Source organism: Cryptomeria japonica, chromosome 3, assembly GCF_030272615.1.
Source record: "Cryptomeria japonica chromosome 3, Sugi_1.0, whole genome shotgun sequence".
Classification (NCBI taxonomy): domain Eukaryota; kingdom Viridiplantae; phylum Streptophyta; class Pinopsida; order Cupressales; family Cupressaceae; genus Cryptomeria; species Cryptomeria japonica.
Window position 1 is genome coordinate 860,735,228 of NC_081407.1, and position 18,781 is coordinate 860,754,008.

Here is an 18,781-nt window from a genome sequence, read left to right on the forward strand (position 1 = left end):
AAACGTACTATCTACTATCTAGAGATTGGCTTGAGCCCTATTTTCTTTATTGTGTATGAGAAGTAAAGTACGTAGATATTTCTAGAGAGTAGGATTTGGTCCAGTTAAAACTCTATCCTCTGCCCCATATCCTCTATTCACTCTTGTTATTGCTTGATTATTTACTTCTCTCTTTCCAACAAGAAATTATTATGTACTAGAAAAAATGTTGAAACTTGGACTAGATTATAAAAATAAAAATATACGAGGGTTTACAAAATATTTGAAACTACTACAAATTGAATTAACGTTTATGTAATGGAATTATTGCTTTCAAAATCCCTAAAAACAAAAGGGTAGGATAAGTTTGATAGGTACGAATTCCTACATTTAAAAAAAATAATAATCTACCTCTGTAGAGAATTCTTATTGAATGCTTGCACAAGTTTGCAAAGGAGAACTTATTTTCAAAATATTAGAGACAAAAATTTATCTTTCAGAAGCATTCCTGGTGAATGTTTACGAAAGCTTATAGAAGGATAACTTATTTTCGGTGTATTATGGTATCCACCATTATAGTGGGGAAAAAACTTATTGTAGAGGAATATTTGTCATACCAACGAATTATTTAATGTGGTCGAAGTATTTTTGGTGGCAATAAATTGTTTTGGTTAATTTGGCGTTGTTTTTGTTTTATTTATAGAAAAATATTATCAAATGTTTACTAATATTACATATTTTTAAAATTAAAATTTATGTTTGTTGGATCAATTTTTAAGTTTTAAATTTGAATTTTAAAACGAGTTGGAATCTATCCTTTTATAATTTGTTTTTATGTGTATTTAAGCTAAAAAATTTAAATTATGTTTTTAAATCAAGTATAAATGAGGCATTATTCTTTACGTCATTTATATCCATTTAAGAATTATTATTACATGGAGAGATATAATTACAATGATTAGAAGGGATAGAATAAAATGATTAGATTGAATCATATTTTATTTAAAAAATAAAATAAAATTTATTTCCAAATGCTTTTCAATATTATATATTTTAAAGATCTAATTTTATGTTTGTCAATTTCAATTTTTAAGTTTTAAGTTCAAGTGTTTTGATGGGTTGAAGTCAATCCCTTTTCAATGAATTGTTATGCATTTTAACTTAAAATTTTCAAAAATTATGTGTTTAAATAAAGTATAAAAAGAATCACCCTTTCAATCATTTACATCCACCCAAGAATCATTATTACATCAAAAAGTCAAATTACAATGGTCACAAGAAATAAAATATAATGACATTAGAAGGAAAATTGATATATATTTTCTAAAATAAAAGATACTCACTCTCATACCAAAGCCGCTGTGAGATTGCATCAAGTATCTGAGGCAAACCGGAAAGCTGAAAAGGAACCGGAAATCAAGAAACCGAATGAGGTATTTGACAATGAAGGAAACCCGGTTACTGAACCAATAGACACTATTGATGTCGACGCTCTGGATGTAGAGGATGTTACTCCAGATGACCCATCAACAACAGAAGGAAAGAAGAAACAGGTTGAAGACGAGAAAACAGGCAGAACAGGAAGAGAAGCAAAAGGAAGCAGAGGACAGAAAAGAGGAAGCAAAGAGGCAAGCAGAGGAGAAGAAAAAGGAAGAGGATGAGAAGGAGGAAGAGGAGGAAAAGAGAAAAGAGGATGAGAAGAAAAATAAAGAGGAGGAAAAGAGAAAAGAGGAAGAGGAGTTCGGCTGACCTCACTAGTCCTATTGACCTCCAGTCTGCAAACGAAATGGAGCTGCTACAGAGCATTAAGGTTGCTCAAGAACACTTAAAAGTGATAAGGAGGAAGAAGGAGCAAGATGTGATCCAAGTTGCGGTGGACACTCTTACCGGTTTGATACCTGGTACAAACCTCCTCAGTACTGATTCCTCACTGACACAATTGAAGCTCCTATGTACAGTTGTAGATGATCAGGTGCAGAGCCTAGAAGAGGCTGCAAAGGCAAATGCCAAGAAAGAACATCAAAAGGCTCTGAACACTGCCCTGGTGAAGAAGTTGAATGAGCTTCGGTTAGAACTTCAGAAGGCCCAGAAGGACATCAAAGATGCAATGGATGAGGGCAATCTACTTCTCAGCAAGATATGCCAACCTCATCTATTCTATGATGATGTGCTCACCCAGAAGAACAAACTGCAATCAGATATGTAGTCATTTATTAGCACCTTCAAGATGCCATATGATTCCTTCTCCATAGATGGACAAACCGTTCACAGGCTTCAACTCCAGTCTGCACGAATTGAGGTAGAAATAAGCAACGAACAAGGAACTTGCAGGAACTTCAACTGGTCCTATTGCCAAGATTGCAAATTCTCCAGAAATGCTATCTAAATCTTGATGCCCTAACGGTCACTCAAGAAATGAGCACGATAGATGCCATGGAAGAACATGTCTCCCAGATGCAGATAGAGAGAGGTGGCTACCTCCCTACTTGACTCATGGTCCTTATCTATGAAACAATTTTTGCAGGACTTTAAATCAGTTTTTGACAAATTTTACTCATTATTGTCATAAACATTTTTTATTTTGCTACTAATGGAACAGGGGTTCGTCTGTAGTGTTTTTGTCATTGTTGGCAAAAGGGGAGAAGTATATAAATTTTGATGTTTTGATACATAATTTCATGACTATCTCTGATAAAGAATAGTATACATTGTATTTTCTGCAAAAGGGATAGTGTATATGCTTAGGGGGAGTGATTTTGCTTATGGCATATTGTTTGTTGTAAATCACTTAGATATCAAAATTTTTCCTAAGTGTTGTCATCAATGCCAAAGGGGGAGATTGTTGGCATTCTTGATGGTTGATGTTGTGATTGTCATTGATGGACACACACTTGTTATGAGATCACTTTGTGAATGTATGAATTATGCTCAACCAGTAATTGTTCCTAACCGGTATCATGTGCTAGTCTTTAGACTATCGGTGTTTTGCAGAAAGTGGTTACGTGTCTCAAGCTGTATGTTGACCCCAAGTGGTTTAAGGATCTCAAGCGGTACAAAGGATCAAAGCGGCAGAACACATATTTCCTAGTCTTCATTTTTGTCAAACCGACAACCTGTATTTTGTTTAAACTGGTAATACTCTGTGATGAGTTACCAACCGACATTTTGTGATGAGTTACCATCCACCGATTGTTTGGCGGTGCCGACACTTTGGCGGTGCTTTTTGTGTCGTGTTACAGAATATGACTAGATGCATTGAACCTAGGAAATTGTATTGTAATCCTATTGGACCGACATGAAATCAGATTCCTTTGTAAGGACATCATGTCTAGGGTTTTGAGTTGTTGCTAGGGTTTAAGGTGGTTGAAGAGTTTTTATAAGTGTGATTATAGAAGAGAAGTTCATGTCTGTAAGAGAAGGCAGAGTGCGAATGTGTTGGAGACTAAAGTAATGCTGGAATGCATTTGGAATGAGCTATCAAGGATCTAACCAAGCAATCTGTGCTATTTGCTAGATCACTCGCTTGTTGATTACTCACATCTTCGACAAGTCTGAAGCCCTTAACCGGGTAGGCCCAAAAAGCCTTTTGTAAATCCTCTAACAAGGTGGTTCACATCTGTGGATCTAAAATCCTCTAGCAAGGTAGTCTTTAATCGGACTTGTCTCCTAACAGAGATTGAGATTCCTAACAGGATTTGTTTTGGTAAAGAACATTGTATGACCTTAACCGATTAGACCTCAACCGGTCTGGTTTCTATTCTGCAGATAGTTTACTTGTGAGTTTCATCTCACCGTGGTTTTTCCCATTTGGGTTTCCACGTCAAAATATCTTGTGTTATCGTGTTTGTGCTTCTGTGGGTGAATGCATTATTTGCTATTTGGTTTGCATGTGTGCTAACCAGTTTGTTTGCTAAGTTGCTTTACCGGTTTACTGTTAGAATAGTAAAGTGTTTAAGTATAGTAATTTTTGGCATACTAATTCACCCCCCCCTCTTAGTATTCATCACATCATCTGCATCATCCTTAAGGAAGAAGGAATCCTCAAAAGATGAAGAGGGAGGAGGAGGCAGTGAGGGAGAAGCTGCCGATGGAGAATCCATCTGAAGAAGGCGCTCATCAAACTGGACATCCCACTTAAAAAGGACCTCTCTGGAATTAGGATCAAACAACCTGTAAGCCTTAACATCCTCACAGTAGCCAACAAAAATGAGTGGTCAACTCTTCCTCTCCATGGCTTTCCTCTGAGTATTTGGAATAAACGCCCAAGCCTCACTACCAAAAACTCGGAATAAAGAAACATCAGGCTTGACATGGGACCAAGCCTCCTCAGACTCCTCAGGAGTCAACTAGCGCAATGCCTTATGAGGTATTCGATTTTGAATATAGGTGGCACAATTAAGCTCCTCAGCCCAAAAAGCAGGCTGCATAGAACATGACTGAAGCATACAATTGGCCATCTCCCTTAGTGTTCTGTTCTTTCTCTCAACATCATTCTGCTGAGGGGTGTGAGGAACTGATAATTGATACTTCAAACCATGCTCTATGCAAAAATCAGTAAAAGCCTGATTCACATATTCTCTCCCATTATCCGTGTGTATTCTCTTTATAGAAAGACCAAACTGCTTCTCTACAAATGTCTTAAAGACTCTAAATGAATCAAAGACTTCAAACTTTTACTTAAGAAAGTACACCCATGTGCGTCTGGAGAAGTCAACAATGAAAGTGAGCACATGCTTGGACCCTGAAAAAGATGGAGTCAGAAATGACATAAGATCACTGTGGATCAAATCCAAGGGTGCCTTAGCAGGGGTGGCTAGGCATGTACGAAAAGGATCATGATGATGCTTGCCAAGTGCACAACCTTAACATACACCATCAGTGCAGGATATCTAAGGGAGCCCAATAACAAGTGCCTGTGTTTTCATCTGCGGTAAGTATCTGTAGTTGACATGGTCAAAACAGTCATGCCACAATCTGCTCACTAAATCTGCATGTGCTATAAGAGAAACACTTGAACCATCTGGATTCTCAAAGCCATCAAACTGATATAATTGAGAATCGGGATCAACACTGCCAGTAGCCACGACCAAATCAGGATCATGGAGCTCTCAAATAACCACATCATGTGGTGAGAAGTCAATCATTTTACCAGAGCCAAAATGACAAATCTGATAAACAAAGAGGAGGTTCGTAGAAATGTTAGGAACCAAAAGAACATCCTGAAAACAACCACCTGTCAACGGAACAAAACCTGAAGTTGAAACTGAAAGTTGTGCTGAGTCACCAATTGCAATTTGTAAAGTATTACTGTGACCAAGTGAGGTAACAAGCTACAGTAAGTGTGTCATGTGGTGAGAAGCCCCAGAATCAATAATCTAAGTGGATGCAAAAGGAATAGCTCGTGCAGAAAGAGCATGTCCTTTCCTAGTAGAAGAGGAAGATGGAGGCTGAGGAGGAGAAATATGATGCTGCTATATGGCTGCCTCCAAGGCCTCTAATCGTTTCCAACAACGAGAAACTGGATGACCTTCTTTGCCACAGAAATTGCAAAGTTCATCTGACTTCTTCTTAGTCTTGGAGGAAGACTCACCAGACTTAGAAGAGTGCTCTTGTTTGGGATAGGACTTTGGTTTGTAATCAGACTTAGGGGGTGGCTTGGAGGAATGCTCACTGCCAACTGAATCCTTCTTAGGCTTCAGTTTCTACTTCTTGTTCTCTTTAGATGTTTGAGCAACCAATGCTTTCGACTGTGATCCTATGAGAGTGTCCAACTGAGATAGGCGAGCCTGCTCACGAGTTAAGCGATCACATAATACATCAAAAGTAGGCATGGTGAAGTGTCTACTCAACACATCCATAGTAGAATAAAATGTGGAAGCAAGTATCTGATAGGGACCTCAAAGCTTAGAGAGAATCAGGTAGATACACTCTGGGTCTGTCTTATTCTTACCACAATTGTGTAAGATAGATTTGGTGGTTTTGAACTTGTTCAAAAAGTCGTCAATGTGAGGAAAAGACTTAGGTAACAAGGAAGAGAGCTCGACCTCAATTTGTAATGCTCTGAATTCATTGACATTACCAAAGAGAGTTTCAAATTTGGACCACATAGCTTGAGGAGTGAGCAAACCATCAAGGTGAAAAAGCAAGCTGTCTGAAACATGTAAGGAGATGACAGCCATAGCCTCATCCATCTTATTCTGGTGTTGAAGAATCTCAAAAAGACGCTGCAATAGCGGCTGATCCACATCTAAAGAGGACCACAACCTCCTTGATCTGAGAAGCCTCGTTATACGAGCTTTCCAGAGGTGATAGTTTTGGGATGTAAGAAGCTCAATTGAAGAATCTGCCATGGACACCTATACCTGAAGCTGGACCTGCTCTTGATTTTTTTAATTAAGTGATCTTTCAGACTAGACAGAAGATGCAGAAGGGTTTTTTGTTTGTTTGTTTTGAGTTTGTGTTATGATTTTCTGAAGTAAATTACAGAAAATAGTAAAAAATAACACCCCCCACAATATGTAAAACAAAAACCCAGTACAATCTGATAGCCAGAAAAGAAGACGAGAGCAAAGAAAATGTGACAGACACTATCTTGTGTACCTGGTGATTTTTTTGAAAAAAAAAAACTCCAAACCTGAGAAGAACTCTCCAAGACCTTTCCGACGCCTATTCGTTTTCCAAAAACAAAGTCCGTTTGCCCAATTTATGGCTCCTGGAGTGCAGAAAAGAGCGCTAACTTGGACGACAAAAAAACAGGTACCAAATGAAAAAATCCAGCAAATCTCACCACCATATTTGAGTAGGGCTTGAAAATAGCTTTTTGACGCCTATTCGTTTTTGAAAATCCGACTTTGTTTGCCCAAGTTATGGTGAAAAGAAAAAAACCTCTCTTTTAGGGCATAAAAAGGGTAAAAAAAATAAAAAATTTTCTTCGAAAAACATGCATGTAAGGGCCAAACTCAATTTTTTTTCCTAGAGTTGAAGTTGTCCAAACTTGACAAATTTTATATGAAAATGGGGGTTTTGGGGTGTTTTGAGCTCAATGGTGAGGTCCTTTTGAGCTCAAAATGCCTAGAAACAAAAAAAGATACCCCAGATCCAAACTAAAAACTCTGAAAAAGAACTGAAACCCTTGCCTCTAGAGAAAATCTTTTGAAAATAAATCAAGAACAAGCAACAACAAATGATGGCTTTGATACCATGAAGAAGTTGAGAAAGTACAACTTCTGAGATCCCAAGAGCATCTGCAAACAAAATACCTGTCACAAGAGAAGATTGGAGATAGAACACAAAAAAGTCTCTCAAGAAAATATTATCATTTCAGAGAGAGAATTGAAAAAGAAAAGTTACAATACAATCCTTATGACAGGAGAATAGAAACCCTAAAGATGTGCAACCCTAAAGGGATAAAGAATATTGAATAATTAGAGTAATTATTAAATACCTACAATATTATTAAATGCCTAAGTTTAGCTTAAGCATAGAGTATAATAGACTAATAATTAAATAAATAATTATTAGCCACTACAAGATAACTCTAACATAAAGAGAGACATTCAAAGCATCAATTTTTTTTTTCTAATAGTTTATTGAAGGAACCACAAAACGGGATACTCCAAAATGAGAATCGGGTATTGCAAATACAAAACCTCAATGAGTAGCAAGATTCAAGAAGAGTTGAATACTTGATGGATTTACCCTCATGAATATTCCAAATATGCCAAGTTCTAGGATTTAGGTGAACACCATTATTCATCACTTTTAAAAAAACATATGTCCAAAAATTAGAATGGATAAGTACAATATACAAATAGAGCATACATAAAGTAGCTAATGAATGCTAGTAAGATTTTGATGAGCCATAACTGCCAATAGATCCAATTTTTAGTAGTCACTCAAAAAAAAAAGCTTGAATTACAGCTCTTATTTTAAGAGAGACGACAAAAAATCTGCAGTTCAAACTTGGCACATGAACTGTTGGCAATGATCATCTTTGAGCGGTTGAGAAGACCTAATGACTTGATGCAATTTCGTATCCATGAGCTCAAACACAAGATAAACATCATTGAACTTAAACATCTTTAAATGTTTCACGATATCCTTCACGACAATAACATTGTCGTGCCTGTTCTAGCGAATCAACTTGATATCCCTAAGAGTCCTCTAAGCATTAGTTTTGTTCTAAAAAACATTGGTAAACTTCTTAATTGAAATCTTCTTGTTGGTCTCTTTATTTTGAGCAGAGCACACAATCCCATATGCACCCTTTGCCAATTGGCTTTATTGGTACATAATTGGTATCAATCTCAAATATGTTTTTCCATATGGAGTAATAATGCTTTCCTTCTGCTACAATTCCCTTCAGTGAATCCACTTTACTCACCATTCTTATAATTTATCTCGATCTTTCTAAATAACAAAAAAGTTTTGTGAAAGCTTTTGTCAAACATTTATCAATATGTCTGTTAAAAAAAACACAAAAAACAACAATAAAAAAAAAACCTACAATGAAGATTATTTCTGACACAAAATTAAAAAAAACAAAAACAAAAAAACTTTACCGTTGAAAAACACATTTGTTTTGTTAACATTTATGTTAAAATATAGAAATAATAAAATCTCAAGAAATTAAGTCAAGCTCAATGTGGAGATAATTTGCTTTATTAGGCAAAATTGCATAACAAGAAAATAAGATATGCTTGTCAATATGGAGAGCCACCAAAATTCATCCAACTTGTTTGATTTTAGCCAAAGATTTAAATTCCATGTGGCAACATTATACACATTAAGACAATGCTATGAGAGATTATCAACTTATCTTAATGTCAATTTTGAGATATACATGATCTTATTATTTTTAAATTATTAGTATTATTTTTGAGATTGCACCTATCATTATTGAACACCAAAAAATATTAATCAATAGTACTATAAAAATGCATAAAAAAATTGACGAAACAATTGAAACTGACATCATCCTAATATTACGATACACCACATTAACCAATTAAATTACAAAAAAAAGAAAATTGTAAATTTTAAATAAATATAAAAAAATAAAAAACTTTAGAAAAAAAATGTATATATTTTAATTCTTCAATCCTATTGGTCAATGCTTTTAGATTTAATTAAATTAAATGAATGCAGAAGCATTCTGCCTGTAGGCCGCAAGAACTTATAAATAGTTGGTACGACAAATATTCCCACTATAATGGTCGATACCATAATACACCGAAATTAAGTTTTCCTTCTACAAGCTTTTGCAGACATTCTGCAGGAATGCTTCTGAAAGGTAATTTTTTTGTCTCTATTTTAAAAAAAAGAAGTTTTCCTTTGCAAAATTGTGCAGGCATTTGACAAGAATGCTCCACAGAGGTAGATTACTTTTTCTTTTTCTTTTTTAAATTTGTAGGGCTTTGCACCTATCAAATTTATCCTTCTCCCTTTTGTTTTTAGGGCTTTTGGAAGCGATAAATCCATTGCATAGACATTAAATACAATTTGTGGTAGTTTCAAGTATTCTGTAAACCCTCATATACTTTTATTTTTATATTTAGTCCATGTTTCAACATTTTTTCTAGTACACAATAATTTCTTGTTGGACAAAGGGAAGTAAATAATCAAATGATAACAAGAGTGAATAGAGGATGAGGGGTAGAGGATAGAGTTTCAGCCGGGCTGAAGTCTTTGGAAATATCTAAGTACTTCACTTCTCACTCACAATAAAGAAAATAGGGCTCAGGCCAATTTCTCTAGATAGTAAATAGTACGTTTGAGCGAATACCACTAGTTCGGTTCCCAATTCCTGCCTATTTTTCTTCTCTATTCTATGGAGCTCGTTCTCTTGAACCCGAGCATTAAAGTATGCAACTAAATTCTCGATCTACAGTGGATAGCAGATAGTAGAGAAAATTCGTCAAGGAATAGGATAGGGAAGGAACCACTTACCAACCATAGGCACCATCCCAACCCCAGATTCTTCAATGATTGCCCCACACACACCTCTGTCATATGTAGACGTACTCACAATATACCTGCAACATTTTTGTGAATTGTGTTGTGATGTTATCTTTTGACCAAAGAATTTAATTGTGTAAGGCGCAAAAATTGTTTAAATATTAATAGGTTTTTTGATGATATATTGAAACAAACTTAGAATGTGATTATGTTTAGTTTTTATTTGAAATGATCTTGGATAAAGTAAATAATTTATGAGCATTTAGGGTTTGAAGTGGCATAGTCTAAAATTTAGGAATTTAATTTCAAATTTAGGGGTATCCCAAGACAAGAGTAGTGGCCTAATGGCAAGACCTAACCTAGTAGAACTTGATATAACCTCACGAAAATTGAGGGAAAAGCAATAGTCCTATTTGATTGTTCTGCCTACAAGCAGCAACCTTTTGGAGGTATTTAAAATGATGGACATTTTCATTCAATAGTTTTGGTGAAGGCAATGAAATACCTATGTTAACGATAAAAGACTCTTATAGAAGTGGTCAATGGCGTTGCACAATTGATGTAAATTTTAAATCAAATGGTTCTTATTGACTAGACTTGCTTGCCACTAAGTTTATATTCACTAACATGTTTCCGTGATTGAAAATACCATCTCATAAAAATATTACATATGCGATTCAATAAAATCAAGTTCCATTATGACACACCCTATAAAGAGATGTTTGGTCACTCACAAAAGGTTACATATACAATGGAAAGATAAATAAGTTATTAAATTTTTCTAAATTTTTTAATTTTTACTAGTGTAATAAATAACATCCAGTTGCATACAAAGACACTTATGCAAGTAGTCAATGTGTTGCATTATTGATGTAAAATTTAAATCAAATGATGTTGATGGCTTGTGTTTGCTTGCTAGTAAGTTTCTATTTATTAATATTTTTCCTTGGTTGAAAATACGATCTCATTGAAAAATTACATATGTGGTTCAATGAATTGTAGTTGCATAAAGACTCACCATTAAAAGCAGATGTTGAGTCTTCCATAAAAGTTAACATATACAAGGAAAATATAAATTAACTCATAATTTTTTTCCAAGCTGTTTGACTTTTACTAGTTTGTTCACTTTAATACCGAAATAAGGTTTTCCTTTAAGAAGTAGTTATTAGATGCAAACCAACATTTGTCAGTACATATGAATTCAAAATCTTTTAAGAATAACTTGCTATTTCTAGCATTGGTGTTACTAAGATGATAGGGTAGCCTATGAGATTAGTACCATTTTGAACATTGCAACAATGAGTATTGACATTAAGATCATATTTTGTTGAGGCATTATGTGCCATCTAGTTTTCTTCCATAGTTTGTTTATTTGTTAACAACTTAACACAACTCTCTTTTTCCTATCCTACATATTAGAAGGAGTCTACCCGAGGTGTAATAAAATAATATTTTATCCATCTATAAAATGGGATTTAGTGTGGATTCCATTCTATACATGGCAAACACAAGTTAAATGCAGTCATCCCATGATAAAACAATGAATTAAAATATCCATCTATAAAATGGGATTTAGTGTGGATTCCATTCTATACATGGCAAATACAAGTTAATGCAGTCATCCCATGATAAAACAATGAATTAAAATTGTAATAGTATCTTTACTTCAGCACGTATATCATCTTAATCTTTCAAGATTAACTTGTTGTTTCTAGCCTCAGTCTTTCTAGGATGATAGGGTAGCCTCTGAGATTATTTGCATTTTGAGCATTCCAACAAGTATTGACATTGAGATCATATTTTGCTGCGGTAGTGTGTGCCCTTTGTTTTTTTTCCATAGTTTTCTTACATTGTTAACAAATTAACACAACACTTCTTTTTCTATCCTACTATTAGAAGGATTCTTCTTGAGGTGTGAAAACATAATATTTTATCCATCTATATTATGGGATTTAGTGTAGATTCCATTCTATACATGGCAAAGACAAGTTAAATGCAGTCATCCTATGTTTTAGGCTCATGTATAAAACAATTTTGAAATAGTAATAGTGCCTCTACTTCAGCAAGTAGATCATCTTAATGCGAATGCAAGCCTTAAACTACAAATTTTGGGATACATAAATCACTTGTGGAAACTTGGTGGCTAGATTGGAGGGAAGAGAGAAGCATTGATCATTCCATTTGGTATGAACAACTGTGTTTTCATAGCCTACCTCTTGAGCCTGTTGAATCCAAGTTAATAGGTTTGTTGTCTTGGCTTTAAGTTATGAATACTTGATGACCTTTTCATGATAAAAACTATTTTTTTTCCTCAATATGTTCACTTCTTTTAGATAGATATTCAAGGAGAAGGATAATAGGATTTCTTAAATAGAAAACCTTGATCAACTTCAAAATTATCTTCTTGCATTTCTTTTATTCATAATGTCTAGAAGATAATGGATCTTTTCTAAACAAGTTTCGATAGTATAATAACATTATTGATATGGAGTAATACTCTTTTTCGTCAATGGAAGTTCTATTGTGGAAAATTAAATAAGGAACAAAAAGTTACATATCAATAGTAATGCTTAAACATATTAGTTCTTCATCACCAATGAAACAGTCCTCTATGTCATACTGGTCATTGTATGGTTCATCATCATGTTCTTCTTTATCACTATATGGGGGGTTCCTACAAAAGAAACACTAAAATCAATCACCAATGAAACAGTCCTCTATGCCATATTGGTCATTGTATGGTTTATCAAATTAAAACAAATTCCAATTACATCTTCAATTTCTAAGTGTACAATTTTTTTGAAATATTTCCATTTAATATCTCCAACCAGCTTGACTCTTTTTCAGCTAAAAAATTTCTTCACTGCTCACTCTAGGGTCCCAGCAACAGAACCAAAATGTTAGAAAGAGTTAAGGGAAAGGTTTTAATGTACTTTTATACCTCAGAGGACACAGTAAAGGAAATCAGCAAAGATTTCGGATCTCAATCTATCACTATATATCTCCTATCACATATCTTATCTAGATCTCTACTACTACTGGATATCCAATACAATGATATTATATACATTTCCCAAGCTAGGATATTACTCTACAAATCAGCGTAGAGGTCTATTTCTATACCACAGACCATATGTGGTAGCCTAAGTCAGTTATGTTTCTGGTCTTTCCCTGCCAACAGTCACCTTCAATGGTTTTCCCCATTGTATAATATCCTACAAGGTTGCTCTCTTTTTGCCATACAAAAAGCTCCATAAATCTCTTTCACACATTTGAAATGATTATTTCCAAAGTTTCTAGCTAAGTGCATCCAAGTTTTTATCATATGGTAAATTGACATAGGGAAAGCATGGCAGTAGTGCTAGAGTTGAGTGCCTTGAAAGTCAAATCGTCAAGCTAAAGTCAAATTATTTTTGTTAGTTAACATAGACTCCACCTATAAACTGAAAAAAAGATCCAATAATATAATCTATTCTGTACATGAGGCTCAAATGATTTGTCTCAGTTTTGCTCTGAACTTGAATTTTTTGTACTAGCCACTTCCTGCAGTGTTATCCTGTCATTACTCCACTTTTAACTGTTTAACAAATGCCTTGAAAATGAAATCACATTCAAATAGCTAGTGTGCACGATCAAGGCTTATGTTCAGGATGGTTGGTACTATTTTAGGTTGCACCATATGGTTTTAAGATACATTTTGCAGCTTTTATAGTTCCTGATAAATCTATTTTTTAATTCTTAAAGGAATGGGATGAAGCAAAAGAGTTTTTGTCACTATCCTTGCAAGTTATAGTTTGTAGCTCTGTAACCGGGAGATGCATCTCCCCTCCCTGAGACACGTCTCGGAGACGGAGGCGCGTCTCCAGTTCTTTTCACGCACCCAGAGACCTTGTTTTGGGCCAGAGATCTCACTTCCACGTCTCCTGCCAGTTCCCCATCTCCTGCTAGGTTTCTGGCTGTCTCCCATGTGTCTCCTCTGGGAAAATGCAAGTAAAAAAAGGTTAAAAACAAAACAAAAACATTGTCTGCTAGCACAGTTGCTACTACCTGGAGTGTAATGGCCTGATTGTTTTCCTTACCTTGCTTGCTCTAAGCATGCAACTCAATGAACTATTGCTGTCTATCCTTCAATACCACTGTAGTATCCTTTAAGAATTTCCGATTTGATTACTTCAGAAAATTCCTGCTTGTTATCCTCAATTGACATCTGCTTACTTTGTTCTTTCTGTTAAAACCTTGTTTCCCTGTCACCTTCTGACATTCAGTAAAGGGTTGGCTGGATGTTTTTGTTTTTGTTTTGTTTTGTTACATGTTTTCGTTTTCAAAGTTCTCTGTCATGATATCTTTTGAAAATTTTTAAACTATATTAAAAAAAATTGGCATCTCCAAGCACCCTCGTCTCCTATTTTTTGAAAATTAGCCATACCAGTACCAGTACCGGTCCTCAGAGTCTCCTAGCACCCGTCTCCTTGTGACCTTGGTTTGTAGTATTCTAGGCCTGGAAATGCTCAAGCTTGTGGTTTCCCATACCTCTTTTATGCACAATGCCATGTGGCATGCTTTCAATGATTTATCAAAATTTAAATTCTGTTATTCAAAGATTGTCTCTATTTTATATGTATATACAAGCATTGTGATTATGCGTATGCATTCTAAGATTCCTCAATAGATAATGCATTGTTCTATAAGAATCACGATCCAATGAAATGCTGTGATTATGTAACTAACTTGCAAAACTTTTCATTTCCAATTTTTTATTGGGCATGTATTTTTCTTTCCTGAATTTTACTGCACTTAACATGTCTGTTTCTGTAAACAGTTGCAGAGGCAACAAAGTAATGGCAACTCTGAAAACTCTTAAAATCAAGACAGGCAGCTGTAAGCGTATCCTTAAAGAGCTTCATTCATATGAAAAGGAGATTGATAGGGAAGCTGCTAAGACTGCAGCCATGAAAGAGAAGGGCGCTGATCCATATGATCTTAAACAACAGGTATGAGTGCTTGTTCAAGAGATGTAAACTAGAATATGGAATTTTATGACCAAAATATTGGCTATTAAATTTGAGTAGTCGTTTGATTTTGATTTCACTAAGTTTCCTACTCATAGCGCCACTTATCAGTGTCTGCATTGTTGGGTTTTATGTACATATCAGGAATTGTGAAGAAAGAGACTGTGAAAATAGTTGATTGTAAATCAATGAATACGATAAAAAATTCTTTTGTATTGAATAACAGACAAAATTGGCAGAGAGTAGTAGTTGTATTTGAAATGGAACATCAACAAAGAGTGAGTGCAAGTCTCACAGTTTTTTCGCCCACATGAAACCATTTCATACATAACTTACAATGCCTTTTTTATTAATCTGCTTGAAAGTAGATATTGCCTATTCTCAACTTCTACATGACAATTGAGTAGGATTTTGTGATGTGGTTTAGGAGAATGTTTTGGCAGAATCAAGGATGATGCTTCCTGATTGTAGAAAGCGTCTTGAATCTGCCCTTGGTGATCTGCAGGGAATACTTGTAAGTTTCAGTATCTTCTTCTAATGTAAACAAGATAGACATGTTAAATGACATCCTTTGATTTTCAACTGAACTCAAAAGATCTATTTTGTTTAAACTTTTCGCATTTTTTCATAAATGACCATGCCTGGTTTTGCTGATTCAGGCTGGGCTAGAACAGCCATGTGAGGAAGCTGAGGAGATTATTGAAGCAAAAAATATAGTAAAGGAAGCGGAAGCTTTGTTTGAGACATCCTCATCATGAGATTCCTCGATCATTCTCTTGAGAGGACTGCCAACTGGTGCCTTGAATATTTTCATATAAAGCCATGTAGGCTGTTGAAGTCTATGCTTTGCCTTTCTTGTATGTAAGATGATACTTTTGTGTAAACGCCATTTCAATTATTTTAGTACCTTATAAAACTAACATGCTAAACTATAGGTGATTGTAGCAATTGCTTAGCATGTGTGTTTTGAGAATGGTGGATATGTTTTTCTGTTTCTGTTTTTCTCTAAGGAAGTTTGTTGTGTCATCTTTATCATTTTGTCAAGGACAAAAATAGGCTTGCCATGCAATGTACTAGAAATGAAGATTTATATCTTAATGGGTTTATCAAGAAGAAACATTAGTACTTGTGTGTATATGACTTTTGGAAGGAACGCTGGTGCTGCTACTCGTGTGTACTGGTGTACGATGATGACTTTTGGAAGATTTTGTCTCCTATACCAAGAGTTAAATAGGACATGATCAAGACTCATTCATGGAATTATCTATTTCTAAAACTAAATCAAATTTTAACTTCCGAAGAACTCAAATTCTAGATTGTGTATTGGAAAATAAATCTATTTTATGCTGGCAAGAAACATAATCTATTTTTTGTTTGTAGGGAATAAAATTTATTCTAATGAAACATCAAAACAAGCTAAATTCCACGAGTCAATCTAATTTTCTGTTTTTAACTTGATTCCAAATTCCATCATCTTTAACAATCACTATGGAAGTAAAATCTAACAATTACTATGAAAGTGAAATACATTGCCGAGTGATGCTGAACTGAGTAATGTAAGATCAAAACGGTGATATTATATATGAAGGATTGTATAACCGGTTAACAGTTAATATAATTAGAATGCATACACAAAATAACACAATGAAAGGTAACACCATAACATCAAGATTTATACGTGGAAAACCCTGCAAAGGGAAAAACCATGGTGGGGCTGATCTGCCTTTGAATGATCAAAACGACAACTACTCTTCAAAAGATGGGCATTGAAACATAACCTATACCAATAAAATTGTATCGGTAATTGCATACTAAGTGCCAACCTTGTTAGTTTGTAGAGAAAATCAGTCCAGAATAGAGAATTTGAGCTTATTGCAGCAAATGCTTTATTCTGATAACATCCCATTTGTGTAGCAGGGATTACATATACTATGTACCATATGGGGAGAGGAGGGTAGGGCAAAAGAGAAGCCTGACTAGATTGGCCTCAACAGGATCCAGATTAATAAAATAATCCACTTGATTGATCAAAGATTTGATAATATCAGGGTCCTATAAGATAGGAGGGTTGTAAAATTTGATCCAAATGGGAATCTCAGATATTTTGGCAAAGGATCGAAGAAAGGTGTCCAAGAAGAAACAAAGATGCTAGCATTGCCAAAAAAACCAAGGCCCATTTTCAAGTACAAAATTGCAATATGAAGCACAATTGAAGCCAAAATCCATAGGCTCAATGGCAGGAAGGGATAAATTGCTCCAAGAATTGAATGATAAGTGAATGACTCCCCATATCAACAACTGTTTCTTCAAAACAAGAATCAAAAATAAAAAAATCCACTACCTCATCAGAAAATTTTACTTCCATATCTCCAACCGTGACATAGGAAGAAATAGGATTTGAAGTGGGCAAACTCGTGGTCGCCACAAGAGGAGATGAAGAAGACCTTCTAGATTAGGGTTTGTGATTTGATCCAAACATAAGGGTCTACAAGTATGAAAAGAATTTGACTTGTTTTTACATGCCAATACAACATGTGCATCCATAGTGGGGCGAGACCATCTTTGGTGGAGAGACGGGAAATTCGATGGTTGGTCTCATTCTTAGCAGTAACATTCATCCCAAGGGGGTTGAACTGAATCGAAGCCCCTTCGTTACCATGGAGTATCGATCGGTGTTTACTAGAGGAGCACAGGGCATACCGTTTGCGCCTAGCCCTATGTTTATCTTCACCATCAAATTTCTTTTTTTGTGTAGCACAACTCTTCCCCTTCTTCACAACAACCTCCTTAACCTTAGTTTGTGCACCAACACCATTGTTCTGCTTGCATCGAGCCTCACCTCAGATCACCTCTCTTGTAGGGTTTACCAATTCACTTTGTGCCCTCGCACATCACATCTTTCAAAATATATAATATATATGATTATGAATAAACATATTCTATTATAATAAATTAGCAATGTATACAATGTCCCCTTACAGGTGTTAGGTGTTTTTGAGAGTAATTTAAGTAGTTATCTAGCACTTGCACCCAAAGAAGGTGCAAGGATTTCGCCAATAGGAAATCACTTGTATGTCAAATATATGAGAGATGTATATTGTTAAATATGTCAATTTTTTTTTGAAATATATTGACAAAGTAACTTATTTTCAAAAATAAATATTCGAAGCATTTAAAAAATATTTAAATTTAAAAAGAAAGTGTAATATTCAAGTAAAAATGTTATATATATTTTGTCAATGCAACTCTTAGACATGTACAATCTTTTTGGTAACATTAAAAAAAATGTTCATATTACATATTTGGTCATATTGAATTGAATTATTTTTTACAAAGGTTCAAATTTTCAAGACTTGGAAGTTGATGAATCTGTGTTCTGGTAGCAATATATATATATATATATATGTGCACATGTTGCTCTACACATTGTTGCTTGATATATATATATCAAGCAACAATGTGTAGAGCAACATGTGCATCATGAAATTGTTAACTTTGTATTTTTCTGGATTGCACAACATTTGTTACGAAGACAATATAGTAAATACAACAAAATATATATTTTCTATATACAAGGACAAATTTGAAAGTACGTACCTTCACTCATTATAATGAGAGTTGATGTAGGCGAGCCTCTTCATTTTTCCTGATGATTGTGTATGGATTGTTTTCCATTCTTGAATATCGATCGAAGGAGAATGGCGGTTCTATTCGAAGACCCTTTAATGATTTAACTCTAGATATAGCTGTAAAAGTTAGCCCTTGTCTTTCTGTTTTACCTATATTAATTGTTGCTTTAGGGAGTGTTAGTCCTTGGGATTTATGTATGGTGATTG

General features: G+C 34.8%; 1 protein-coding gene across 1 annotated transcript in view; it reads left to right on the top strand.

Moving 5' to 3' along the window:
- The window catches only part of LOC131066681 (tubulin-folding cofactor A), a 38,729-nt gene extending 22,649 nt beyond the window's left edge, over nucleotides 1-16,080 (top strand). Inside the window, exons 2-4 of the mRNA XM_058001509.2 lie at nucleotides 14,756-14,927; nucleotides 15,373-15,459; nucleotides 15,605-16,080. Coding sequence (XP_057857492.1) covers nucleotides 14,775-14,927; nucleotides 15,373-15,459; nucleotides 15,605-15,703 — 339 coding nt within the window. The 5' untranslated portion in view covers nucleotides 14,756-14,774 and the 3' untranslated portion in view covers nucleotides 15,704-16,080. The remainder of the gene's footprint in view (nucleotides 1-14,755; nucleotides 14,928-15,372; nucleotides 15,460-15,604) is intronic.
- Nucleotides 16,081-18,781: the final 2,701 nt, after the last annotated feature.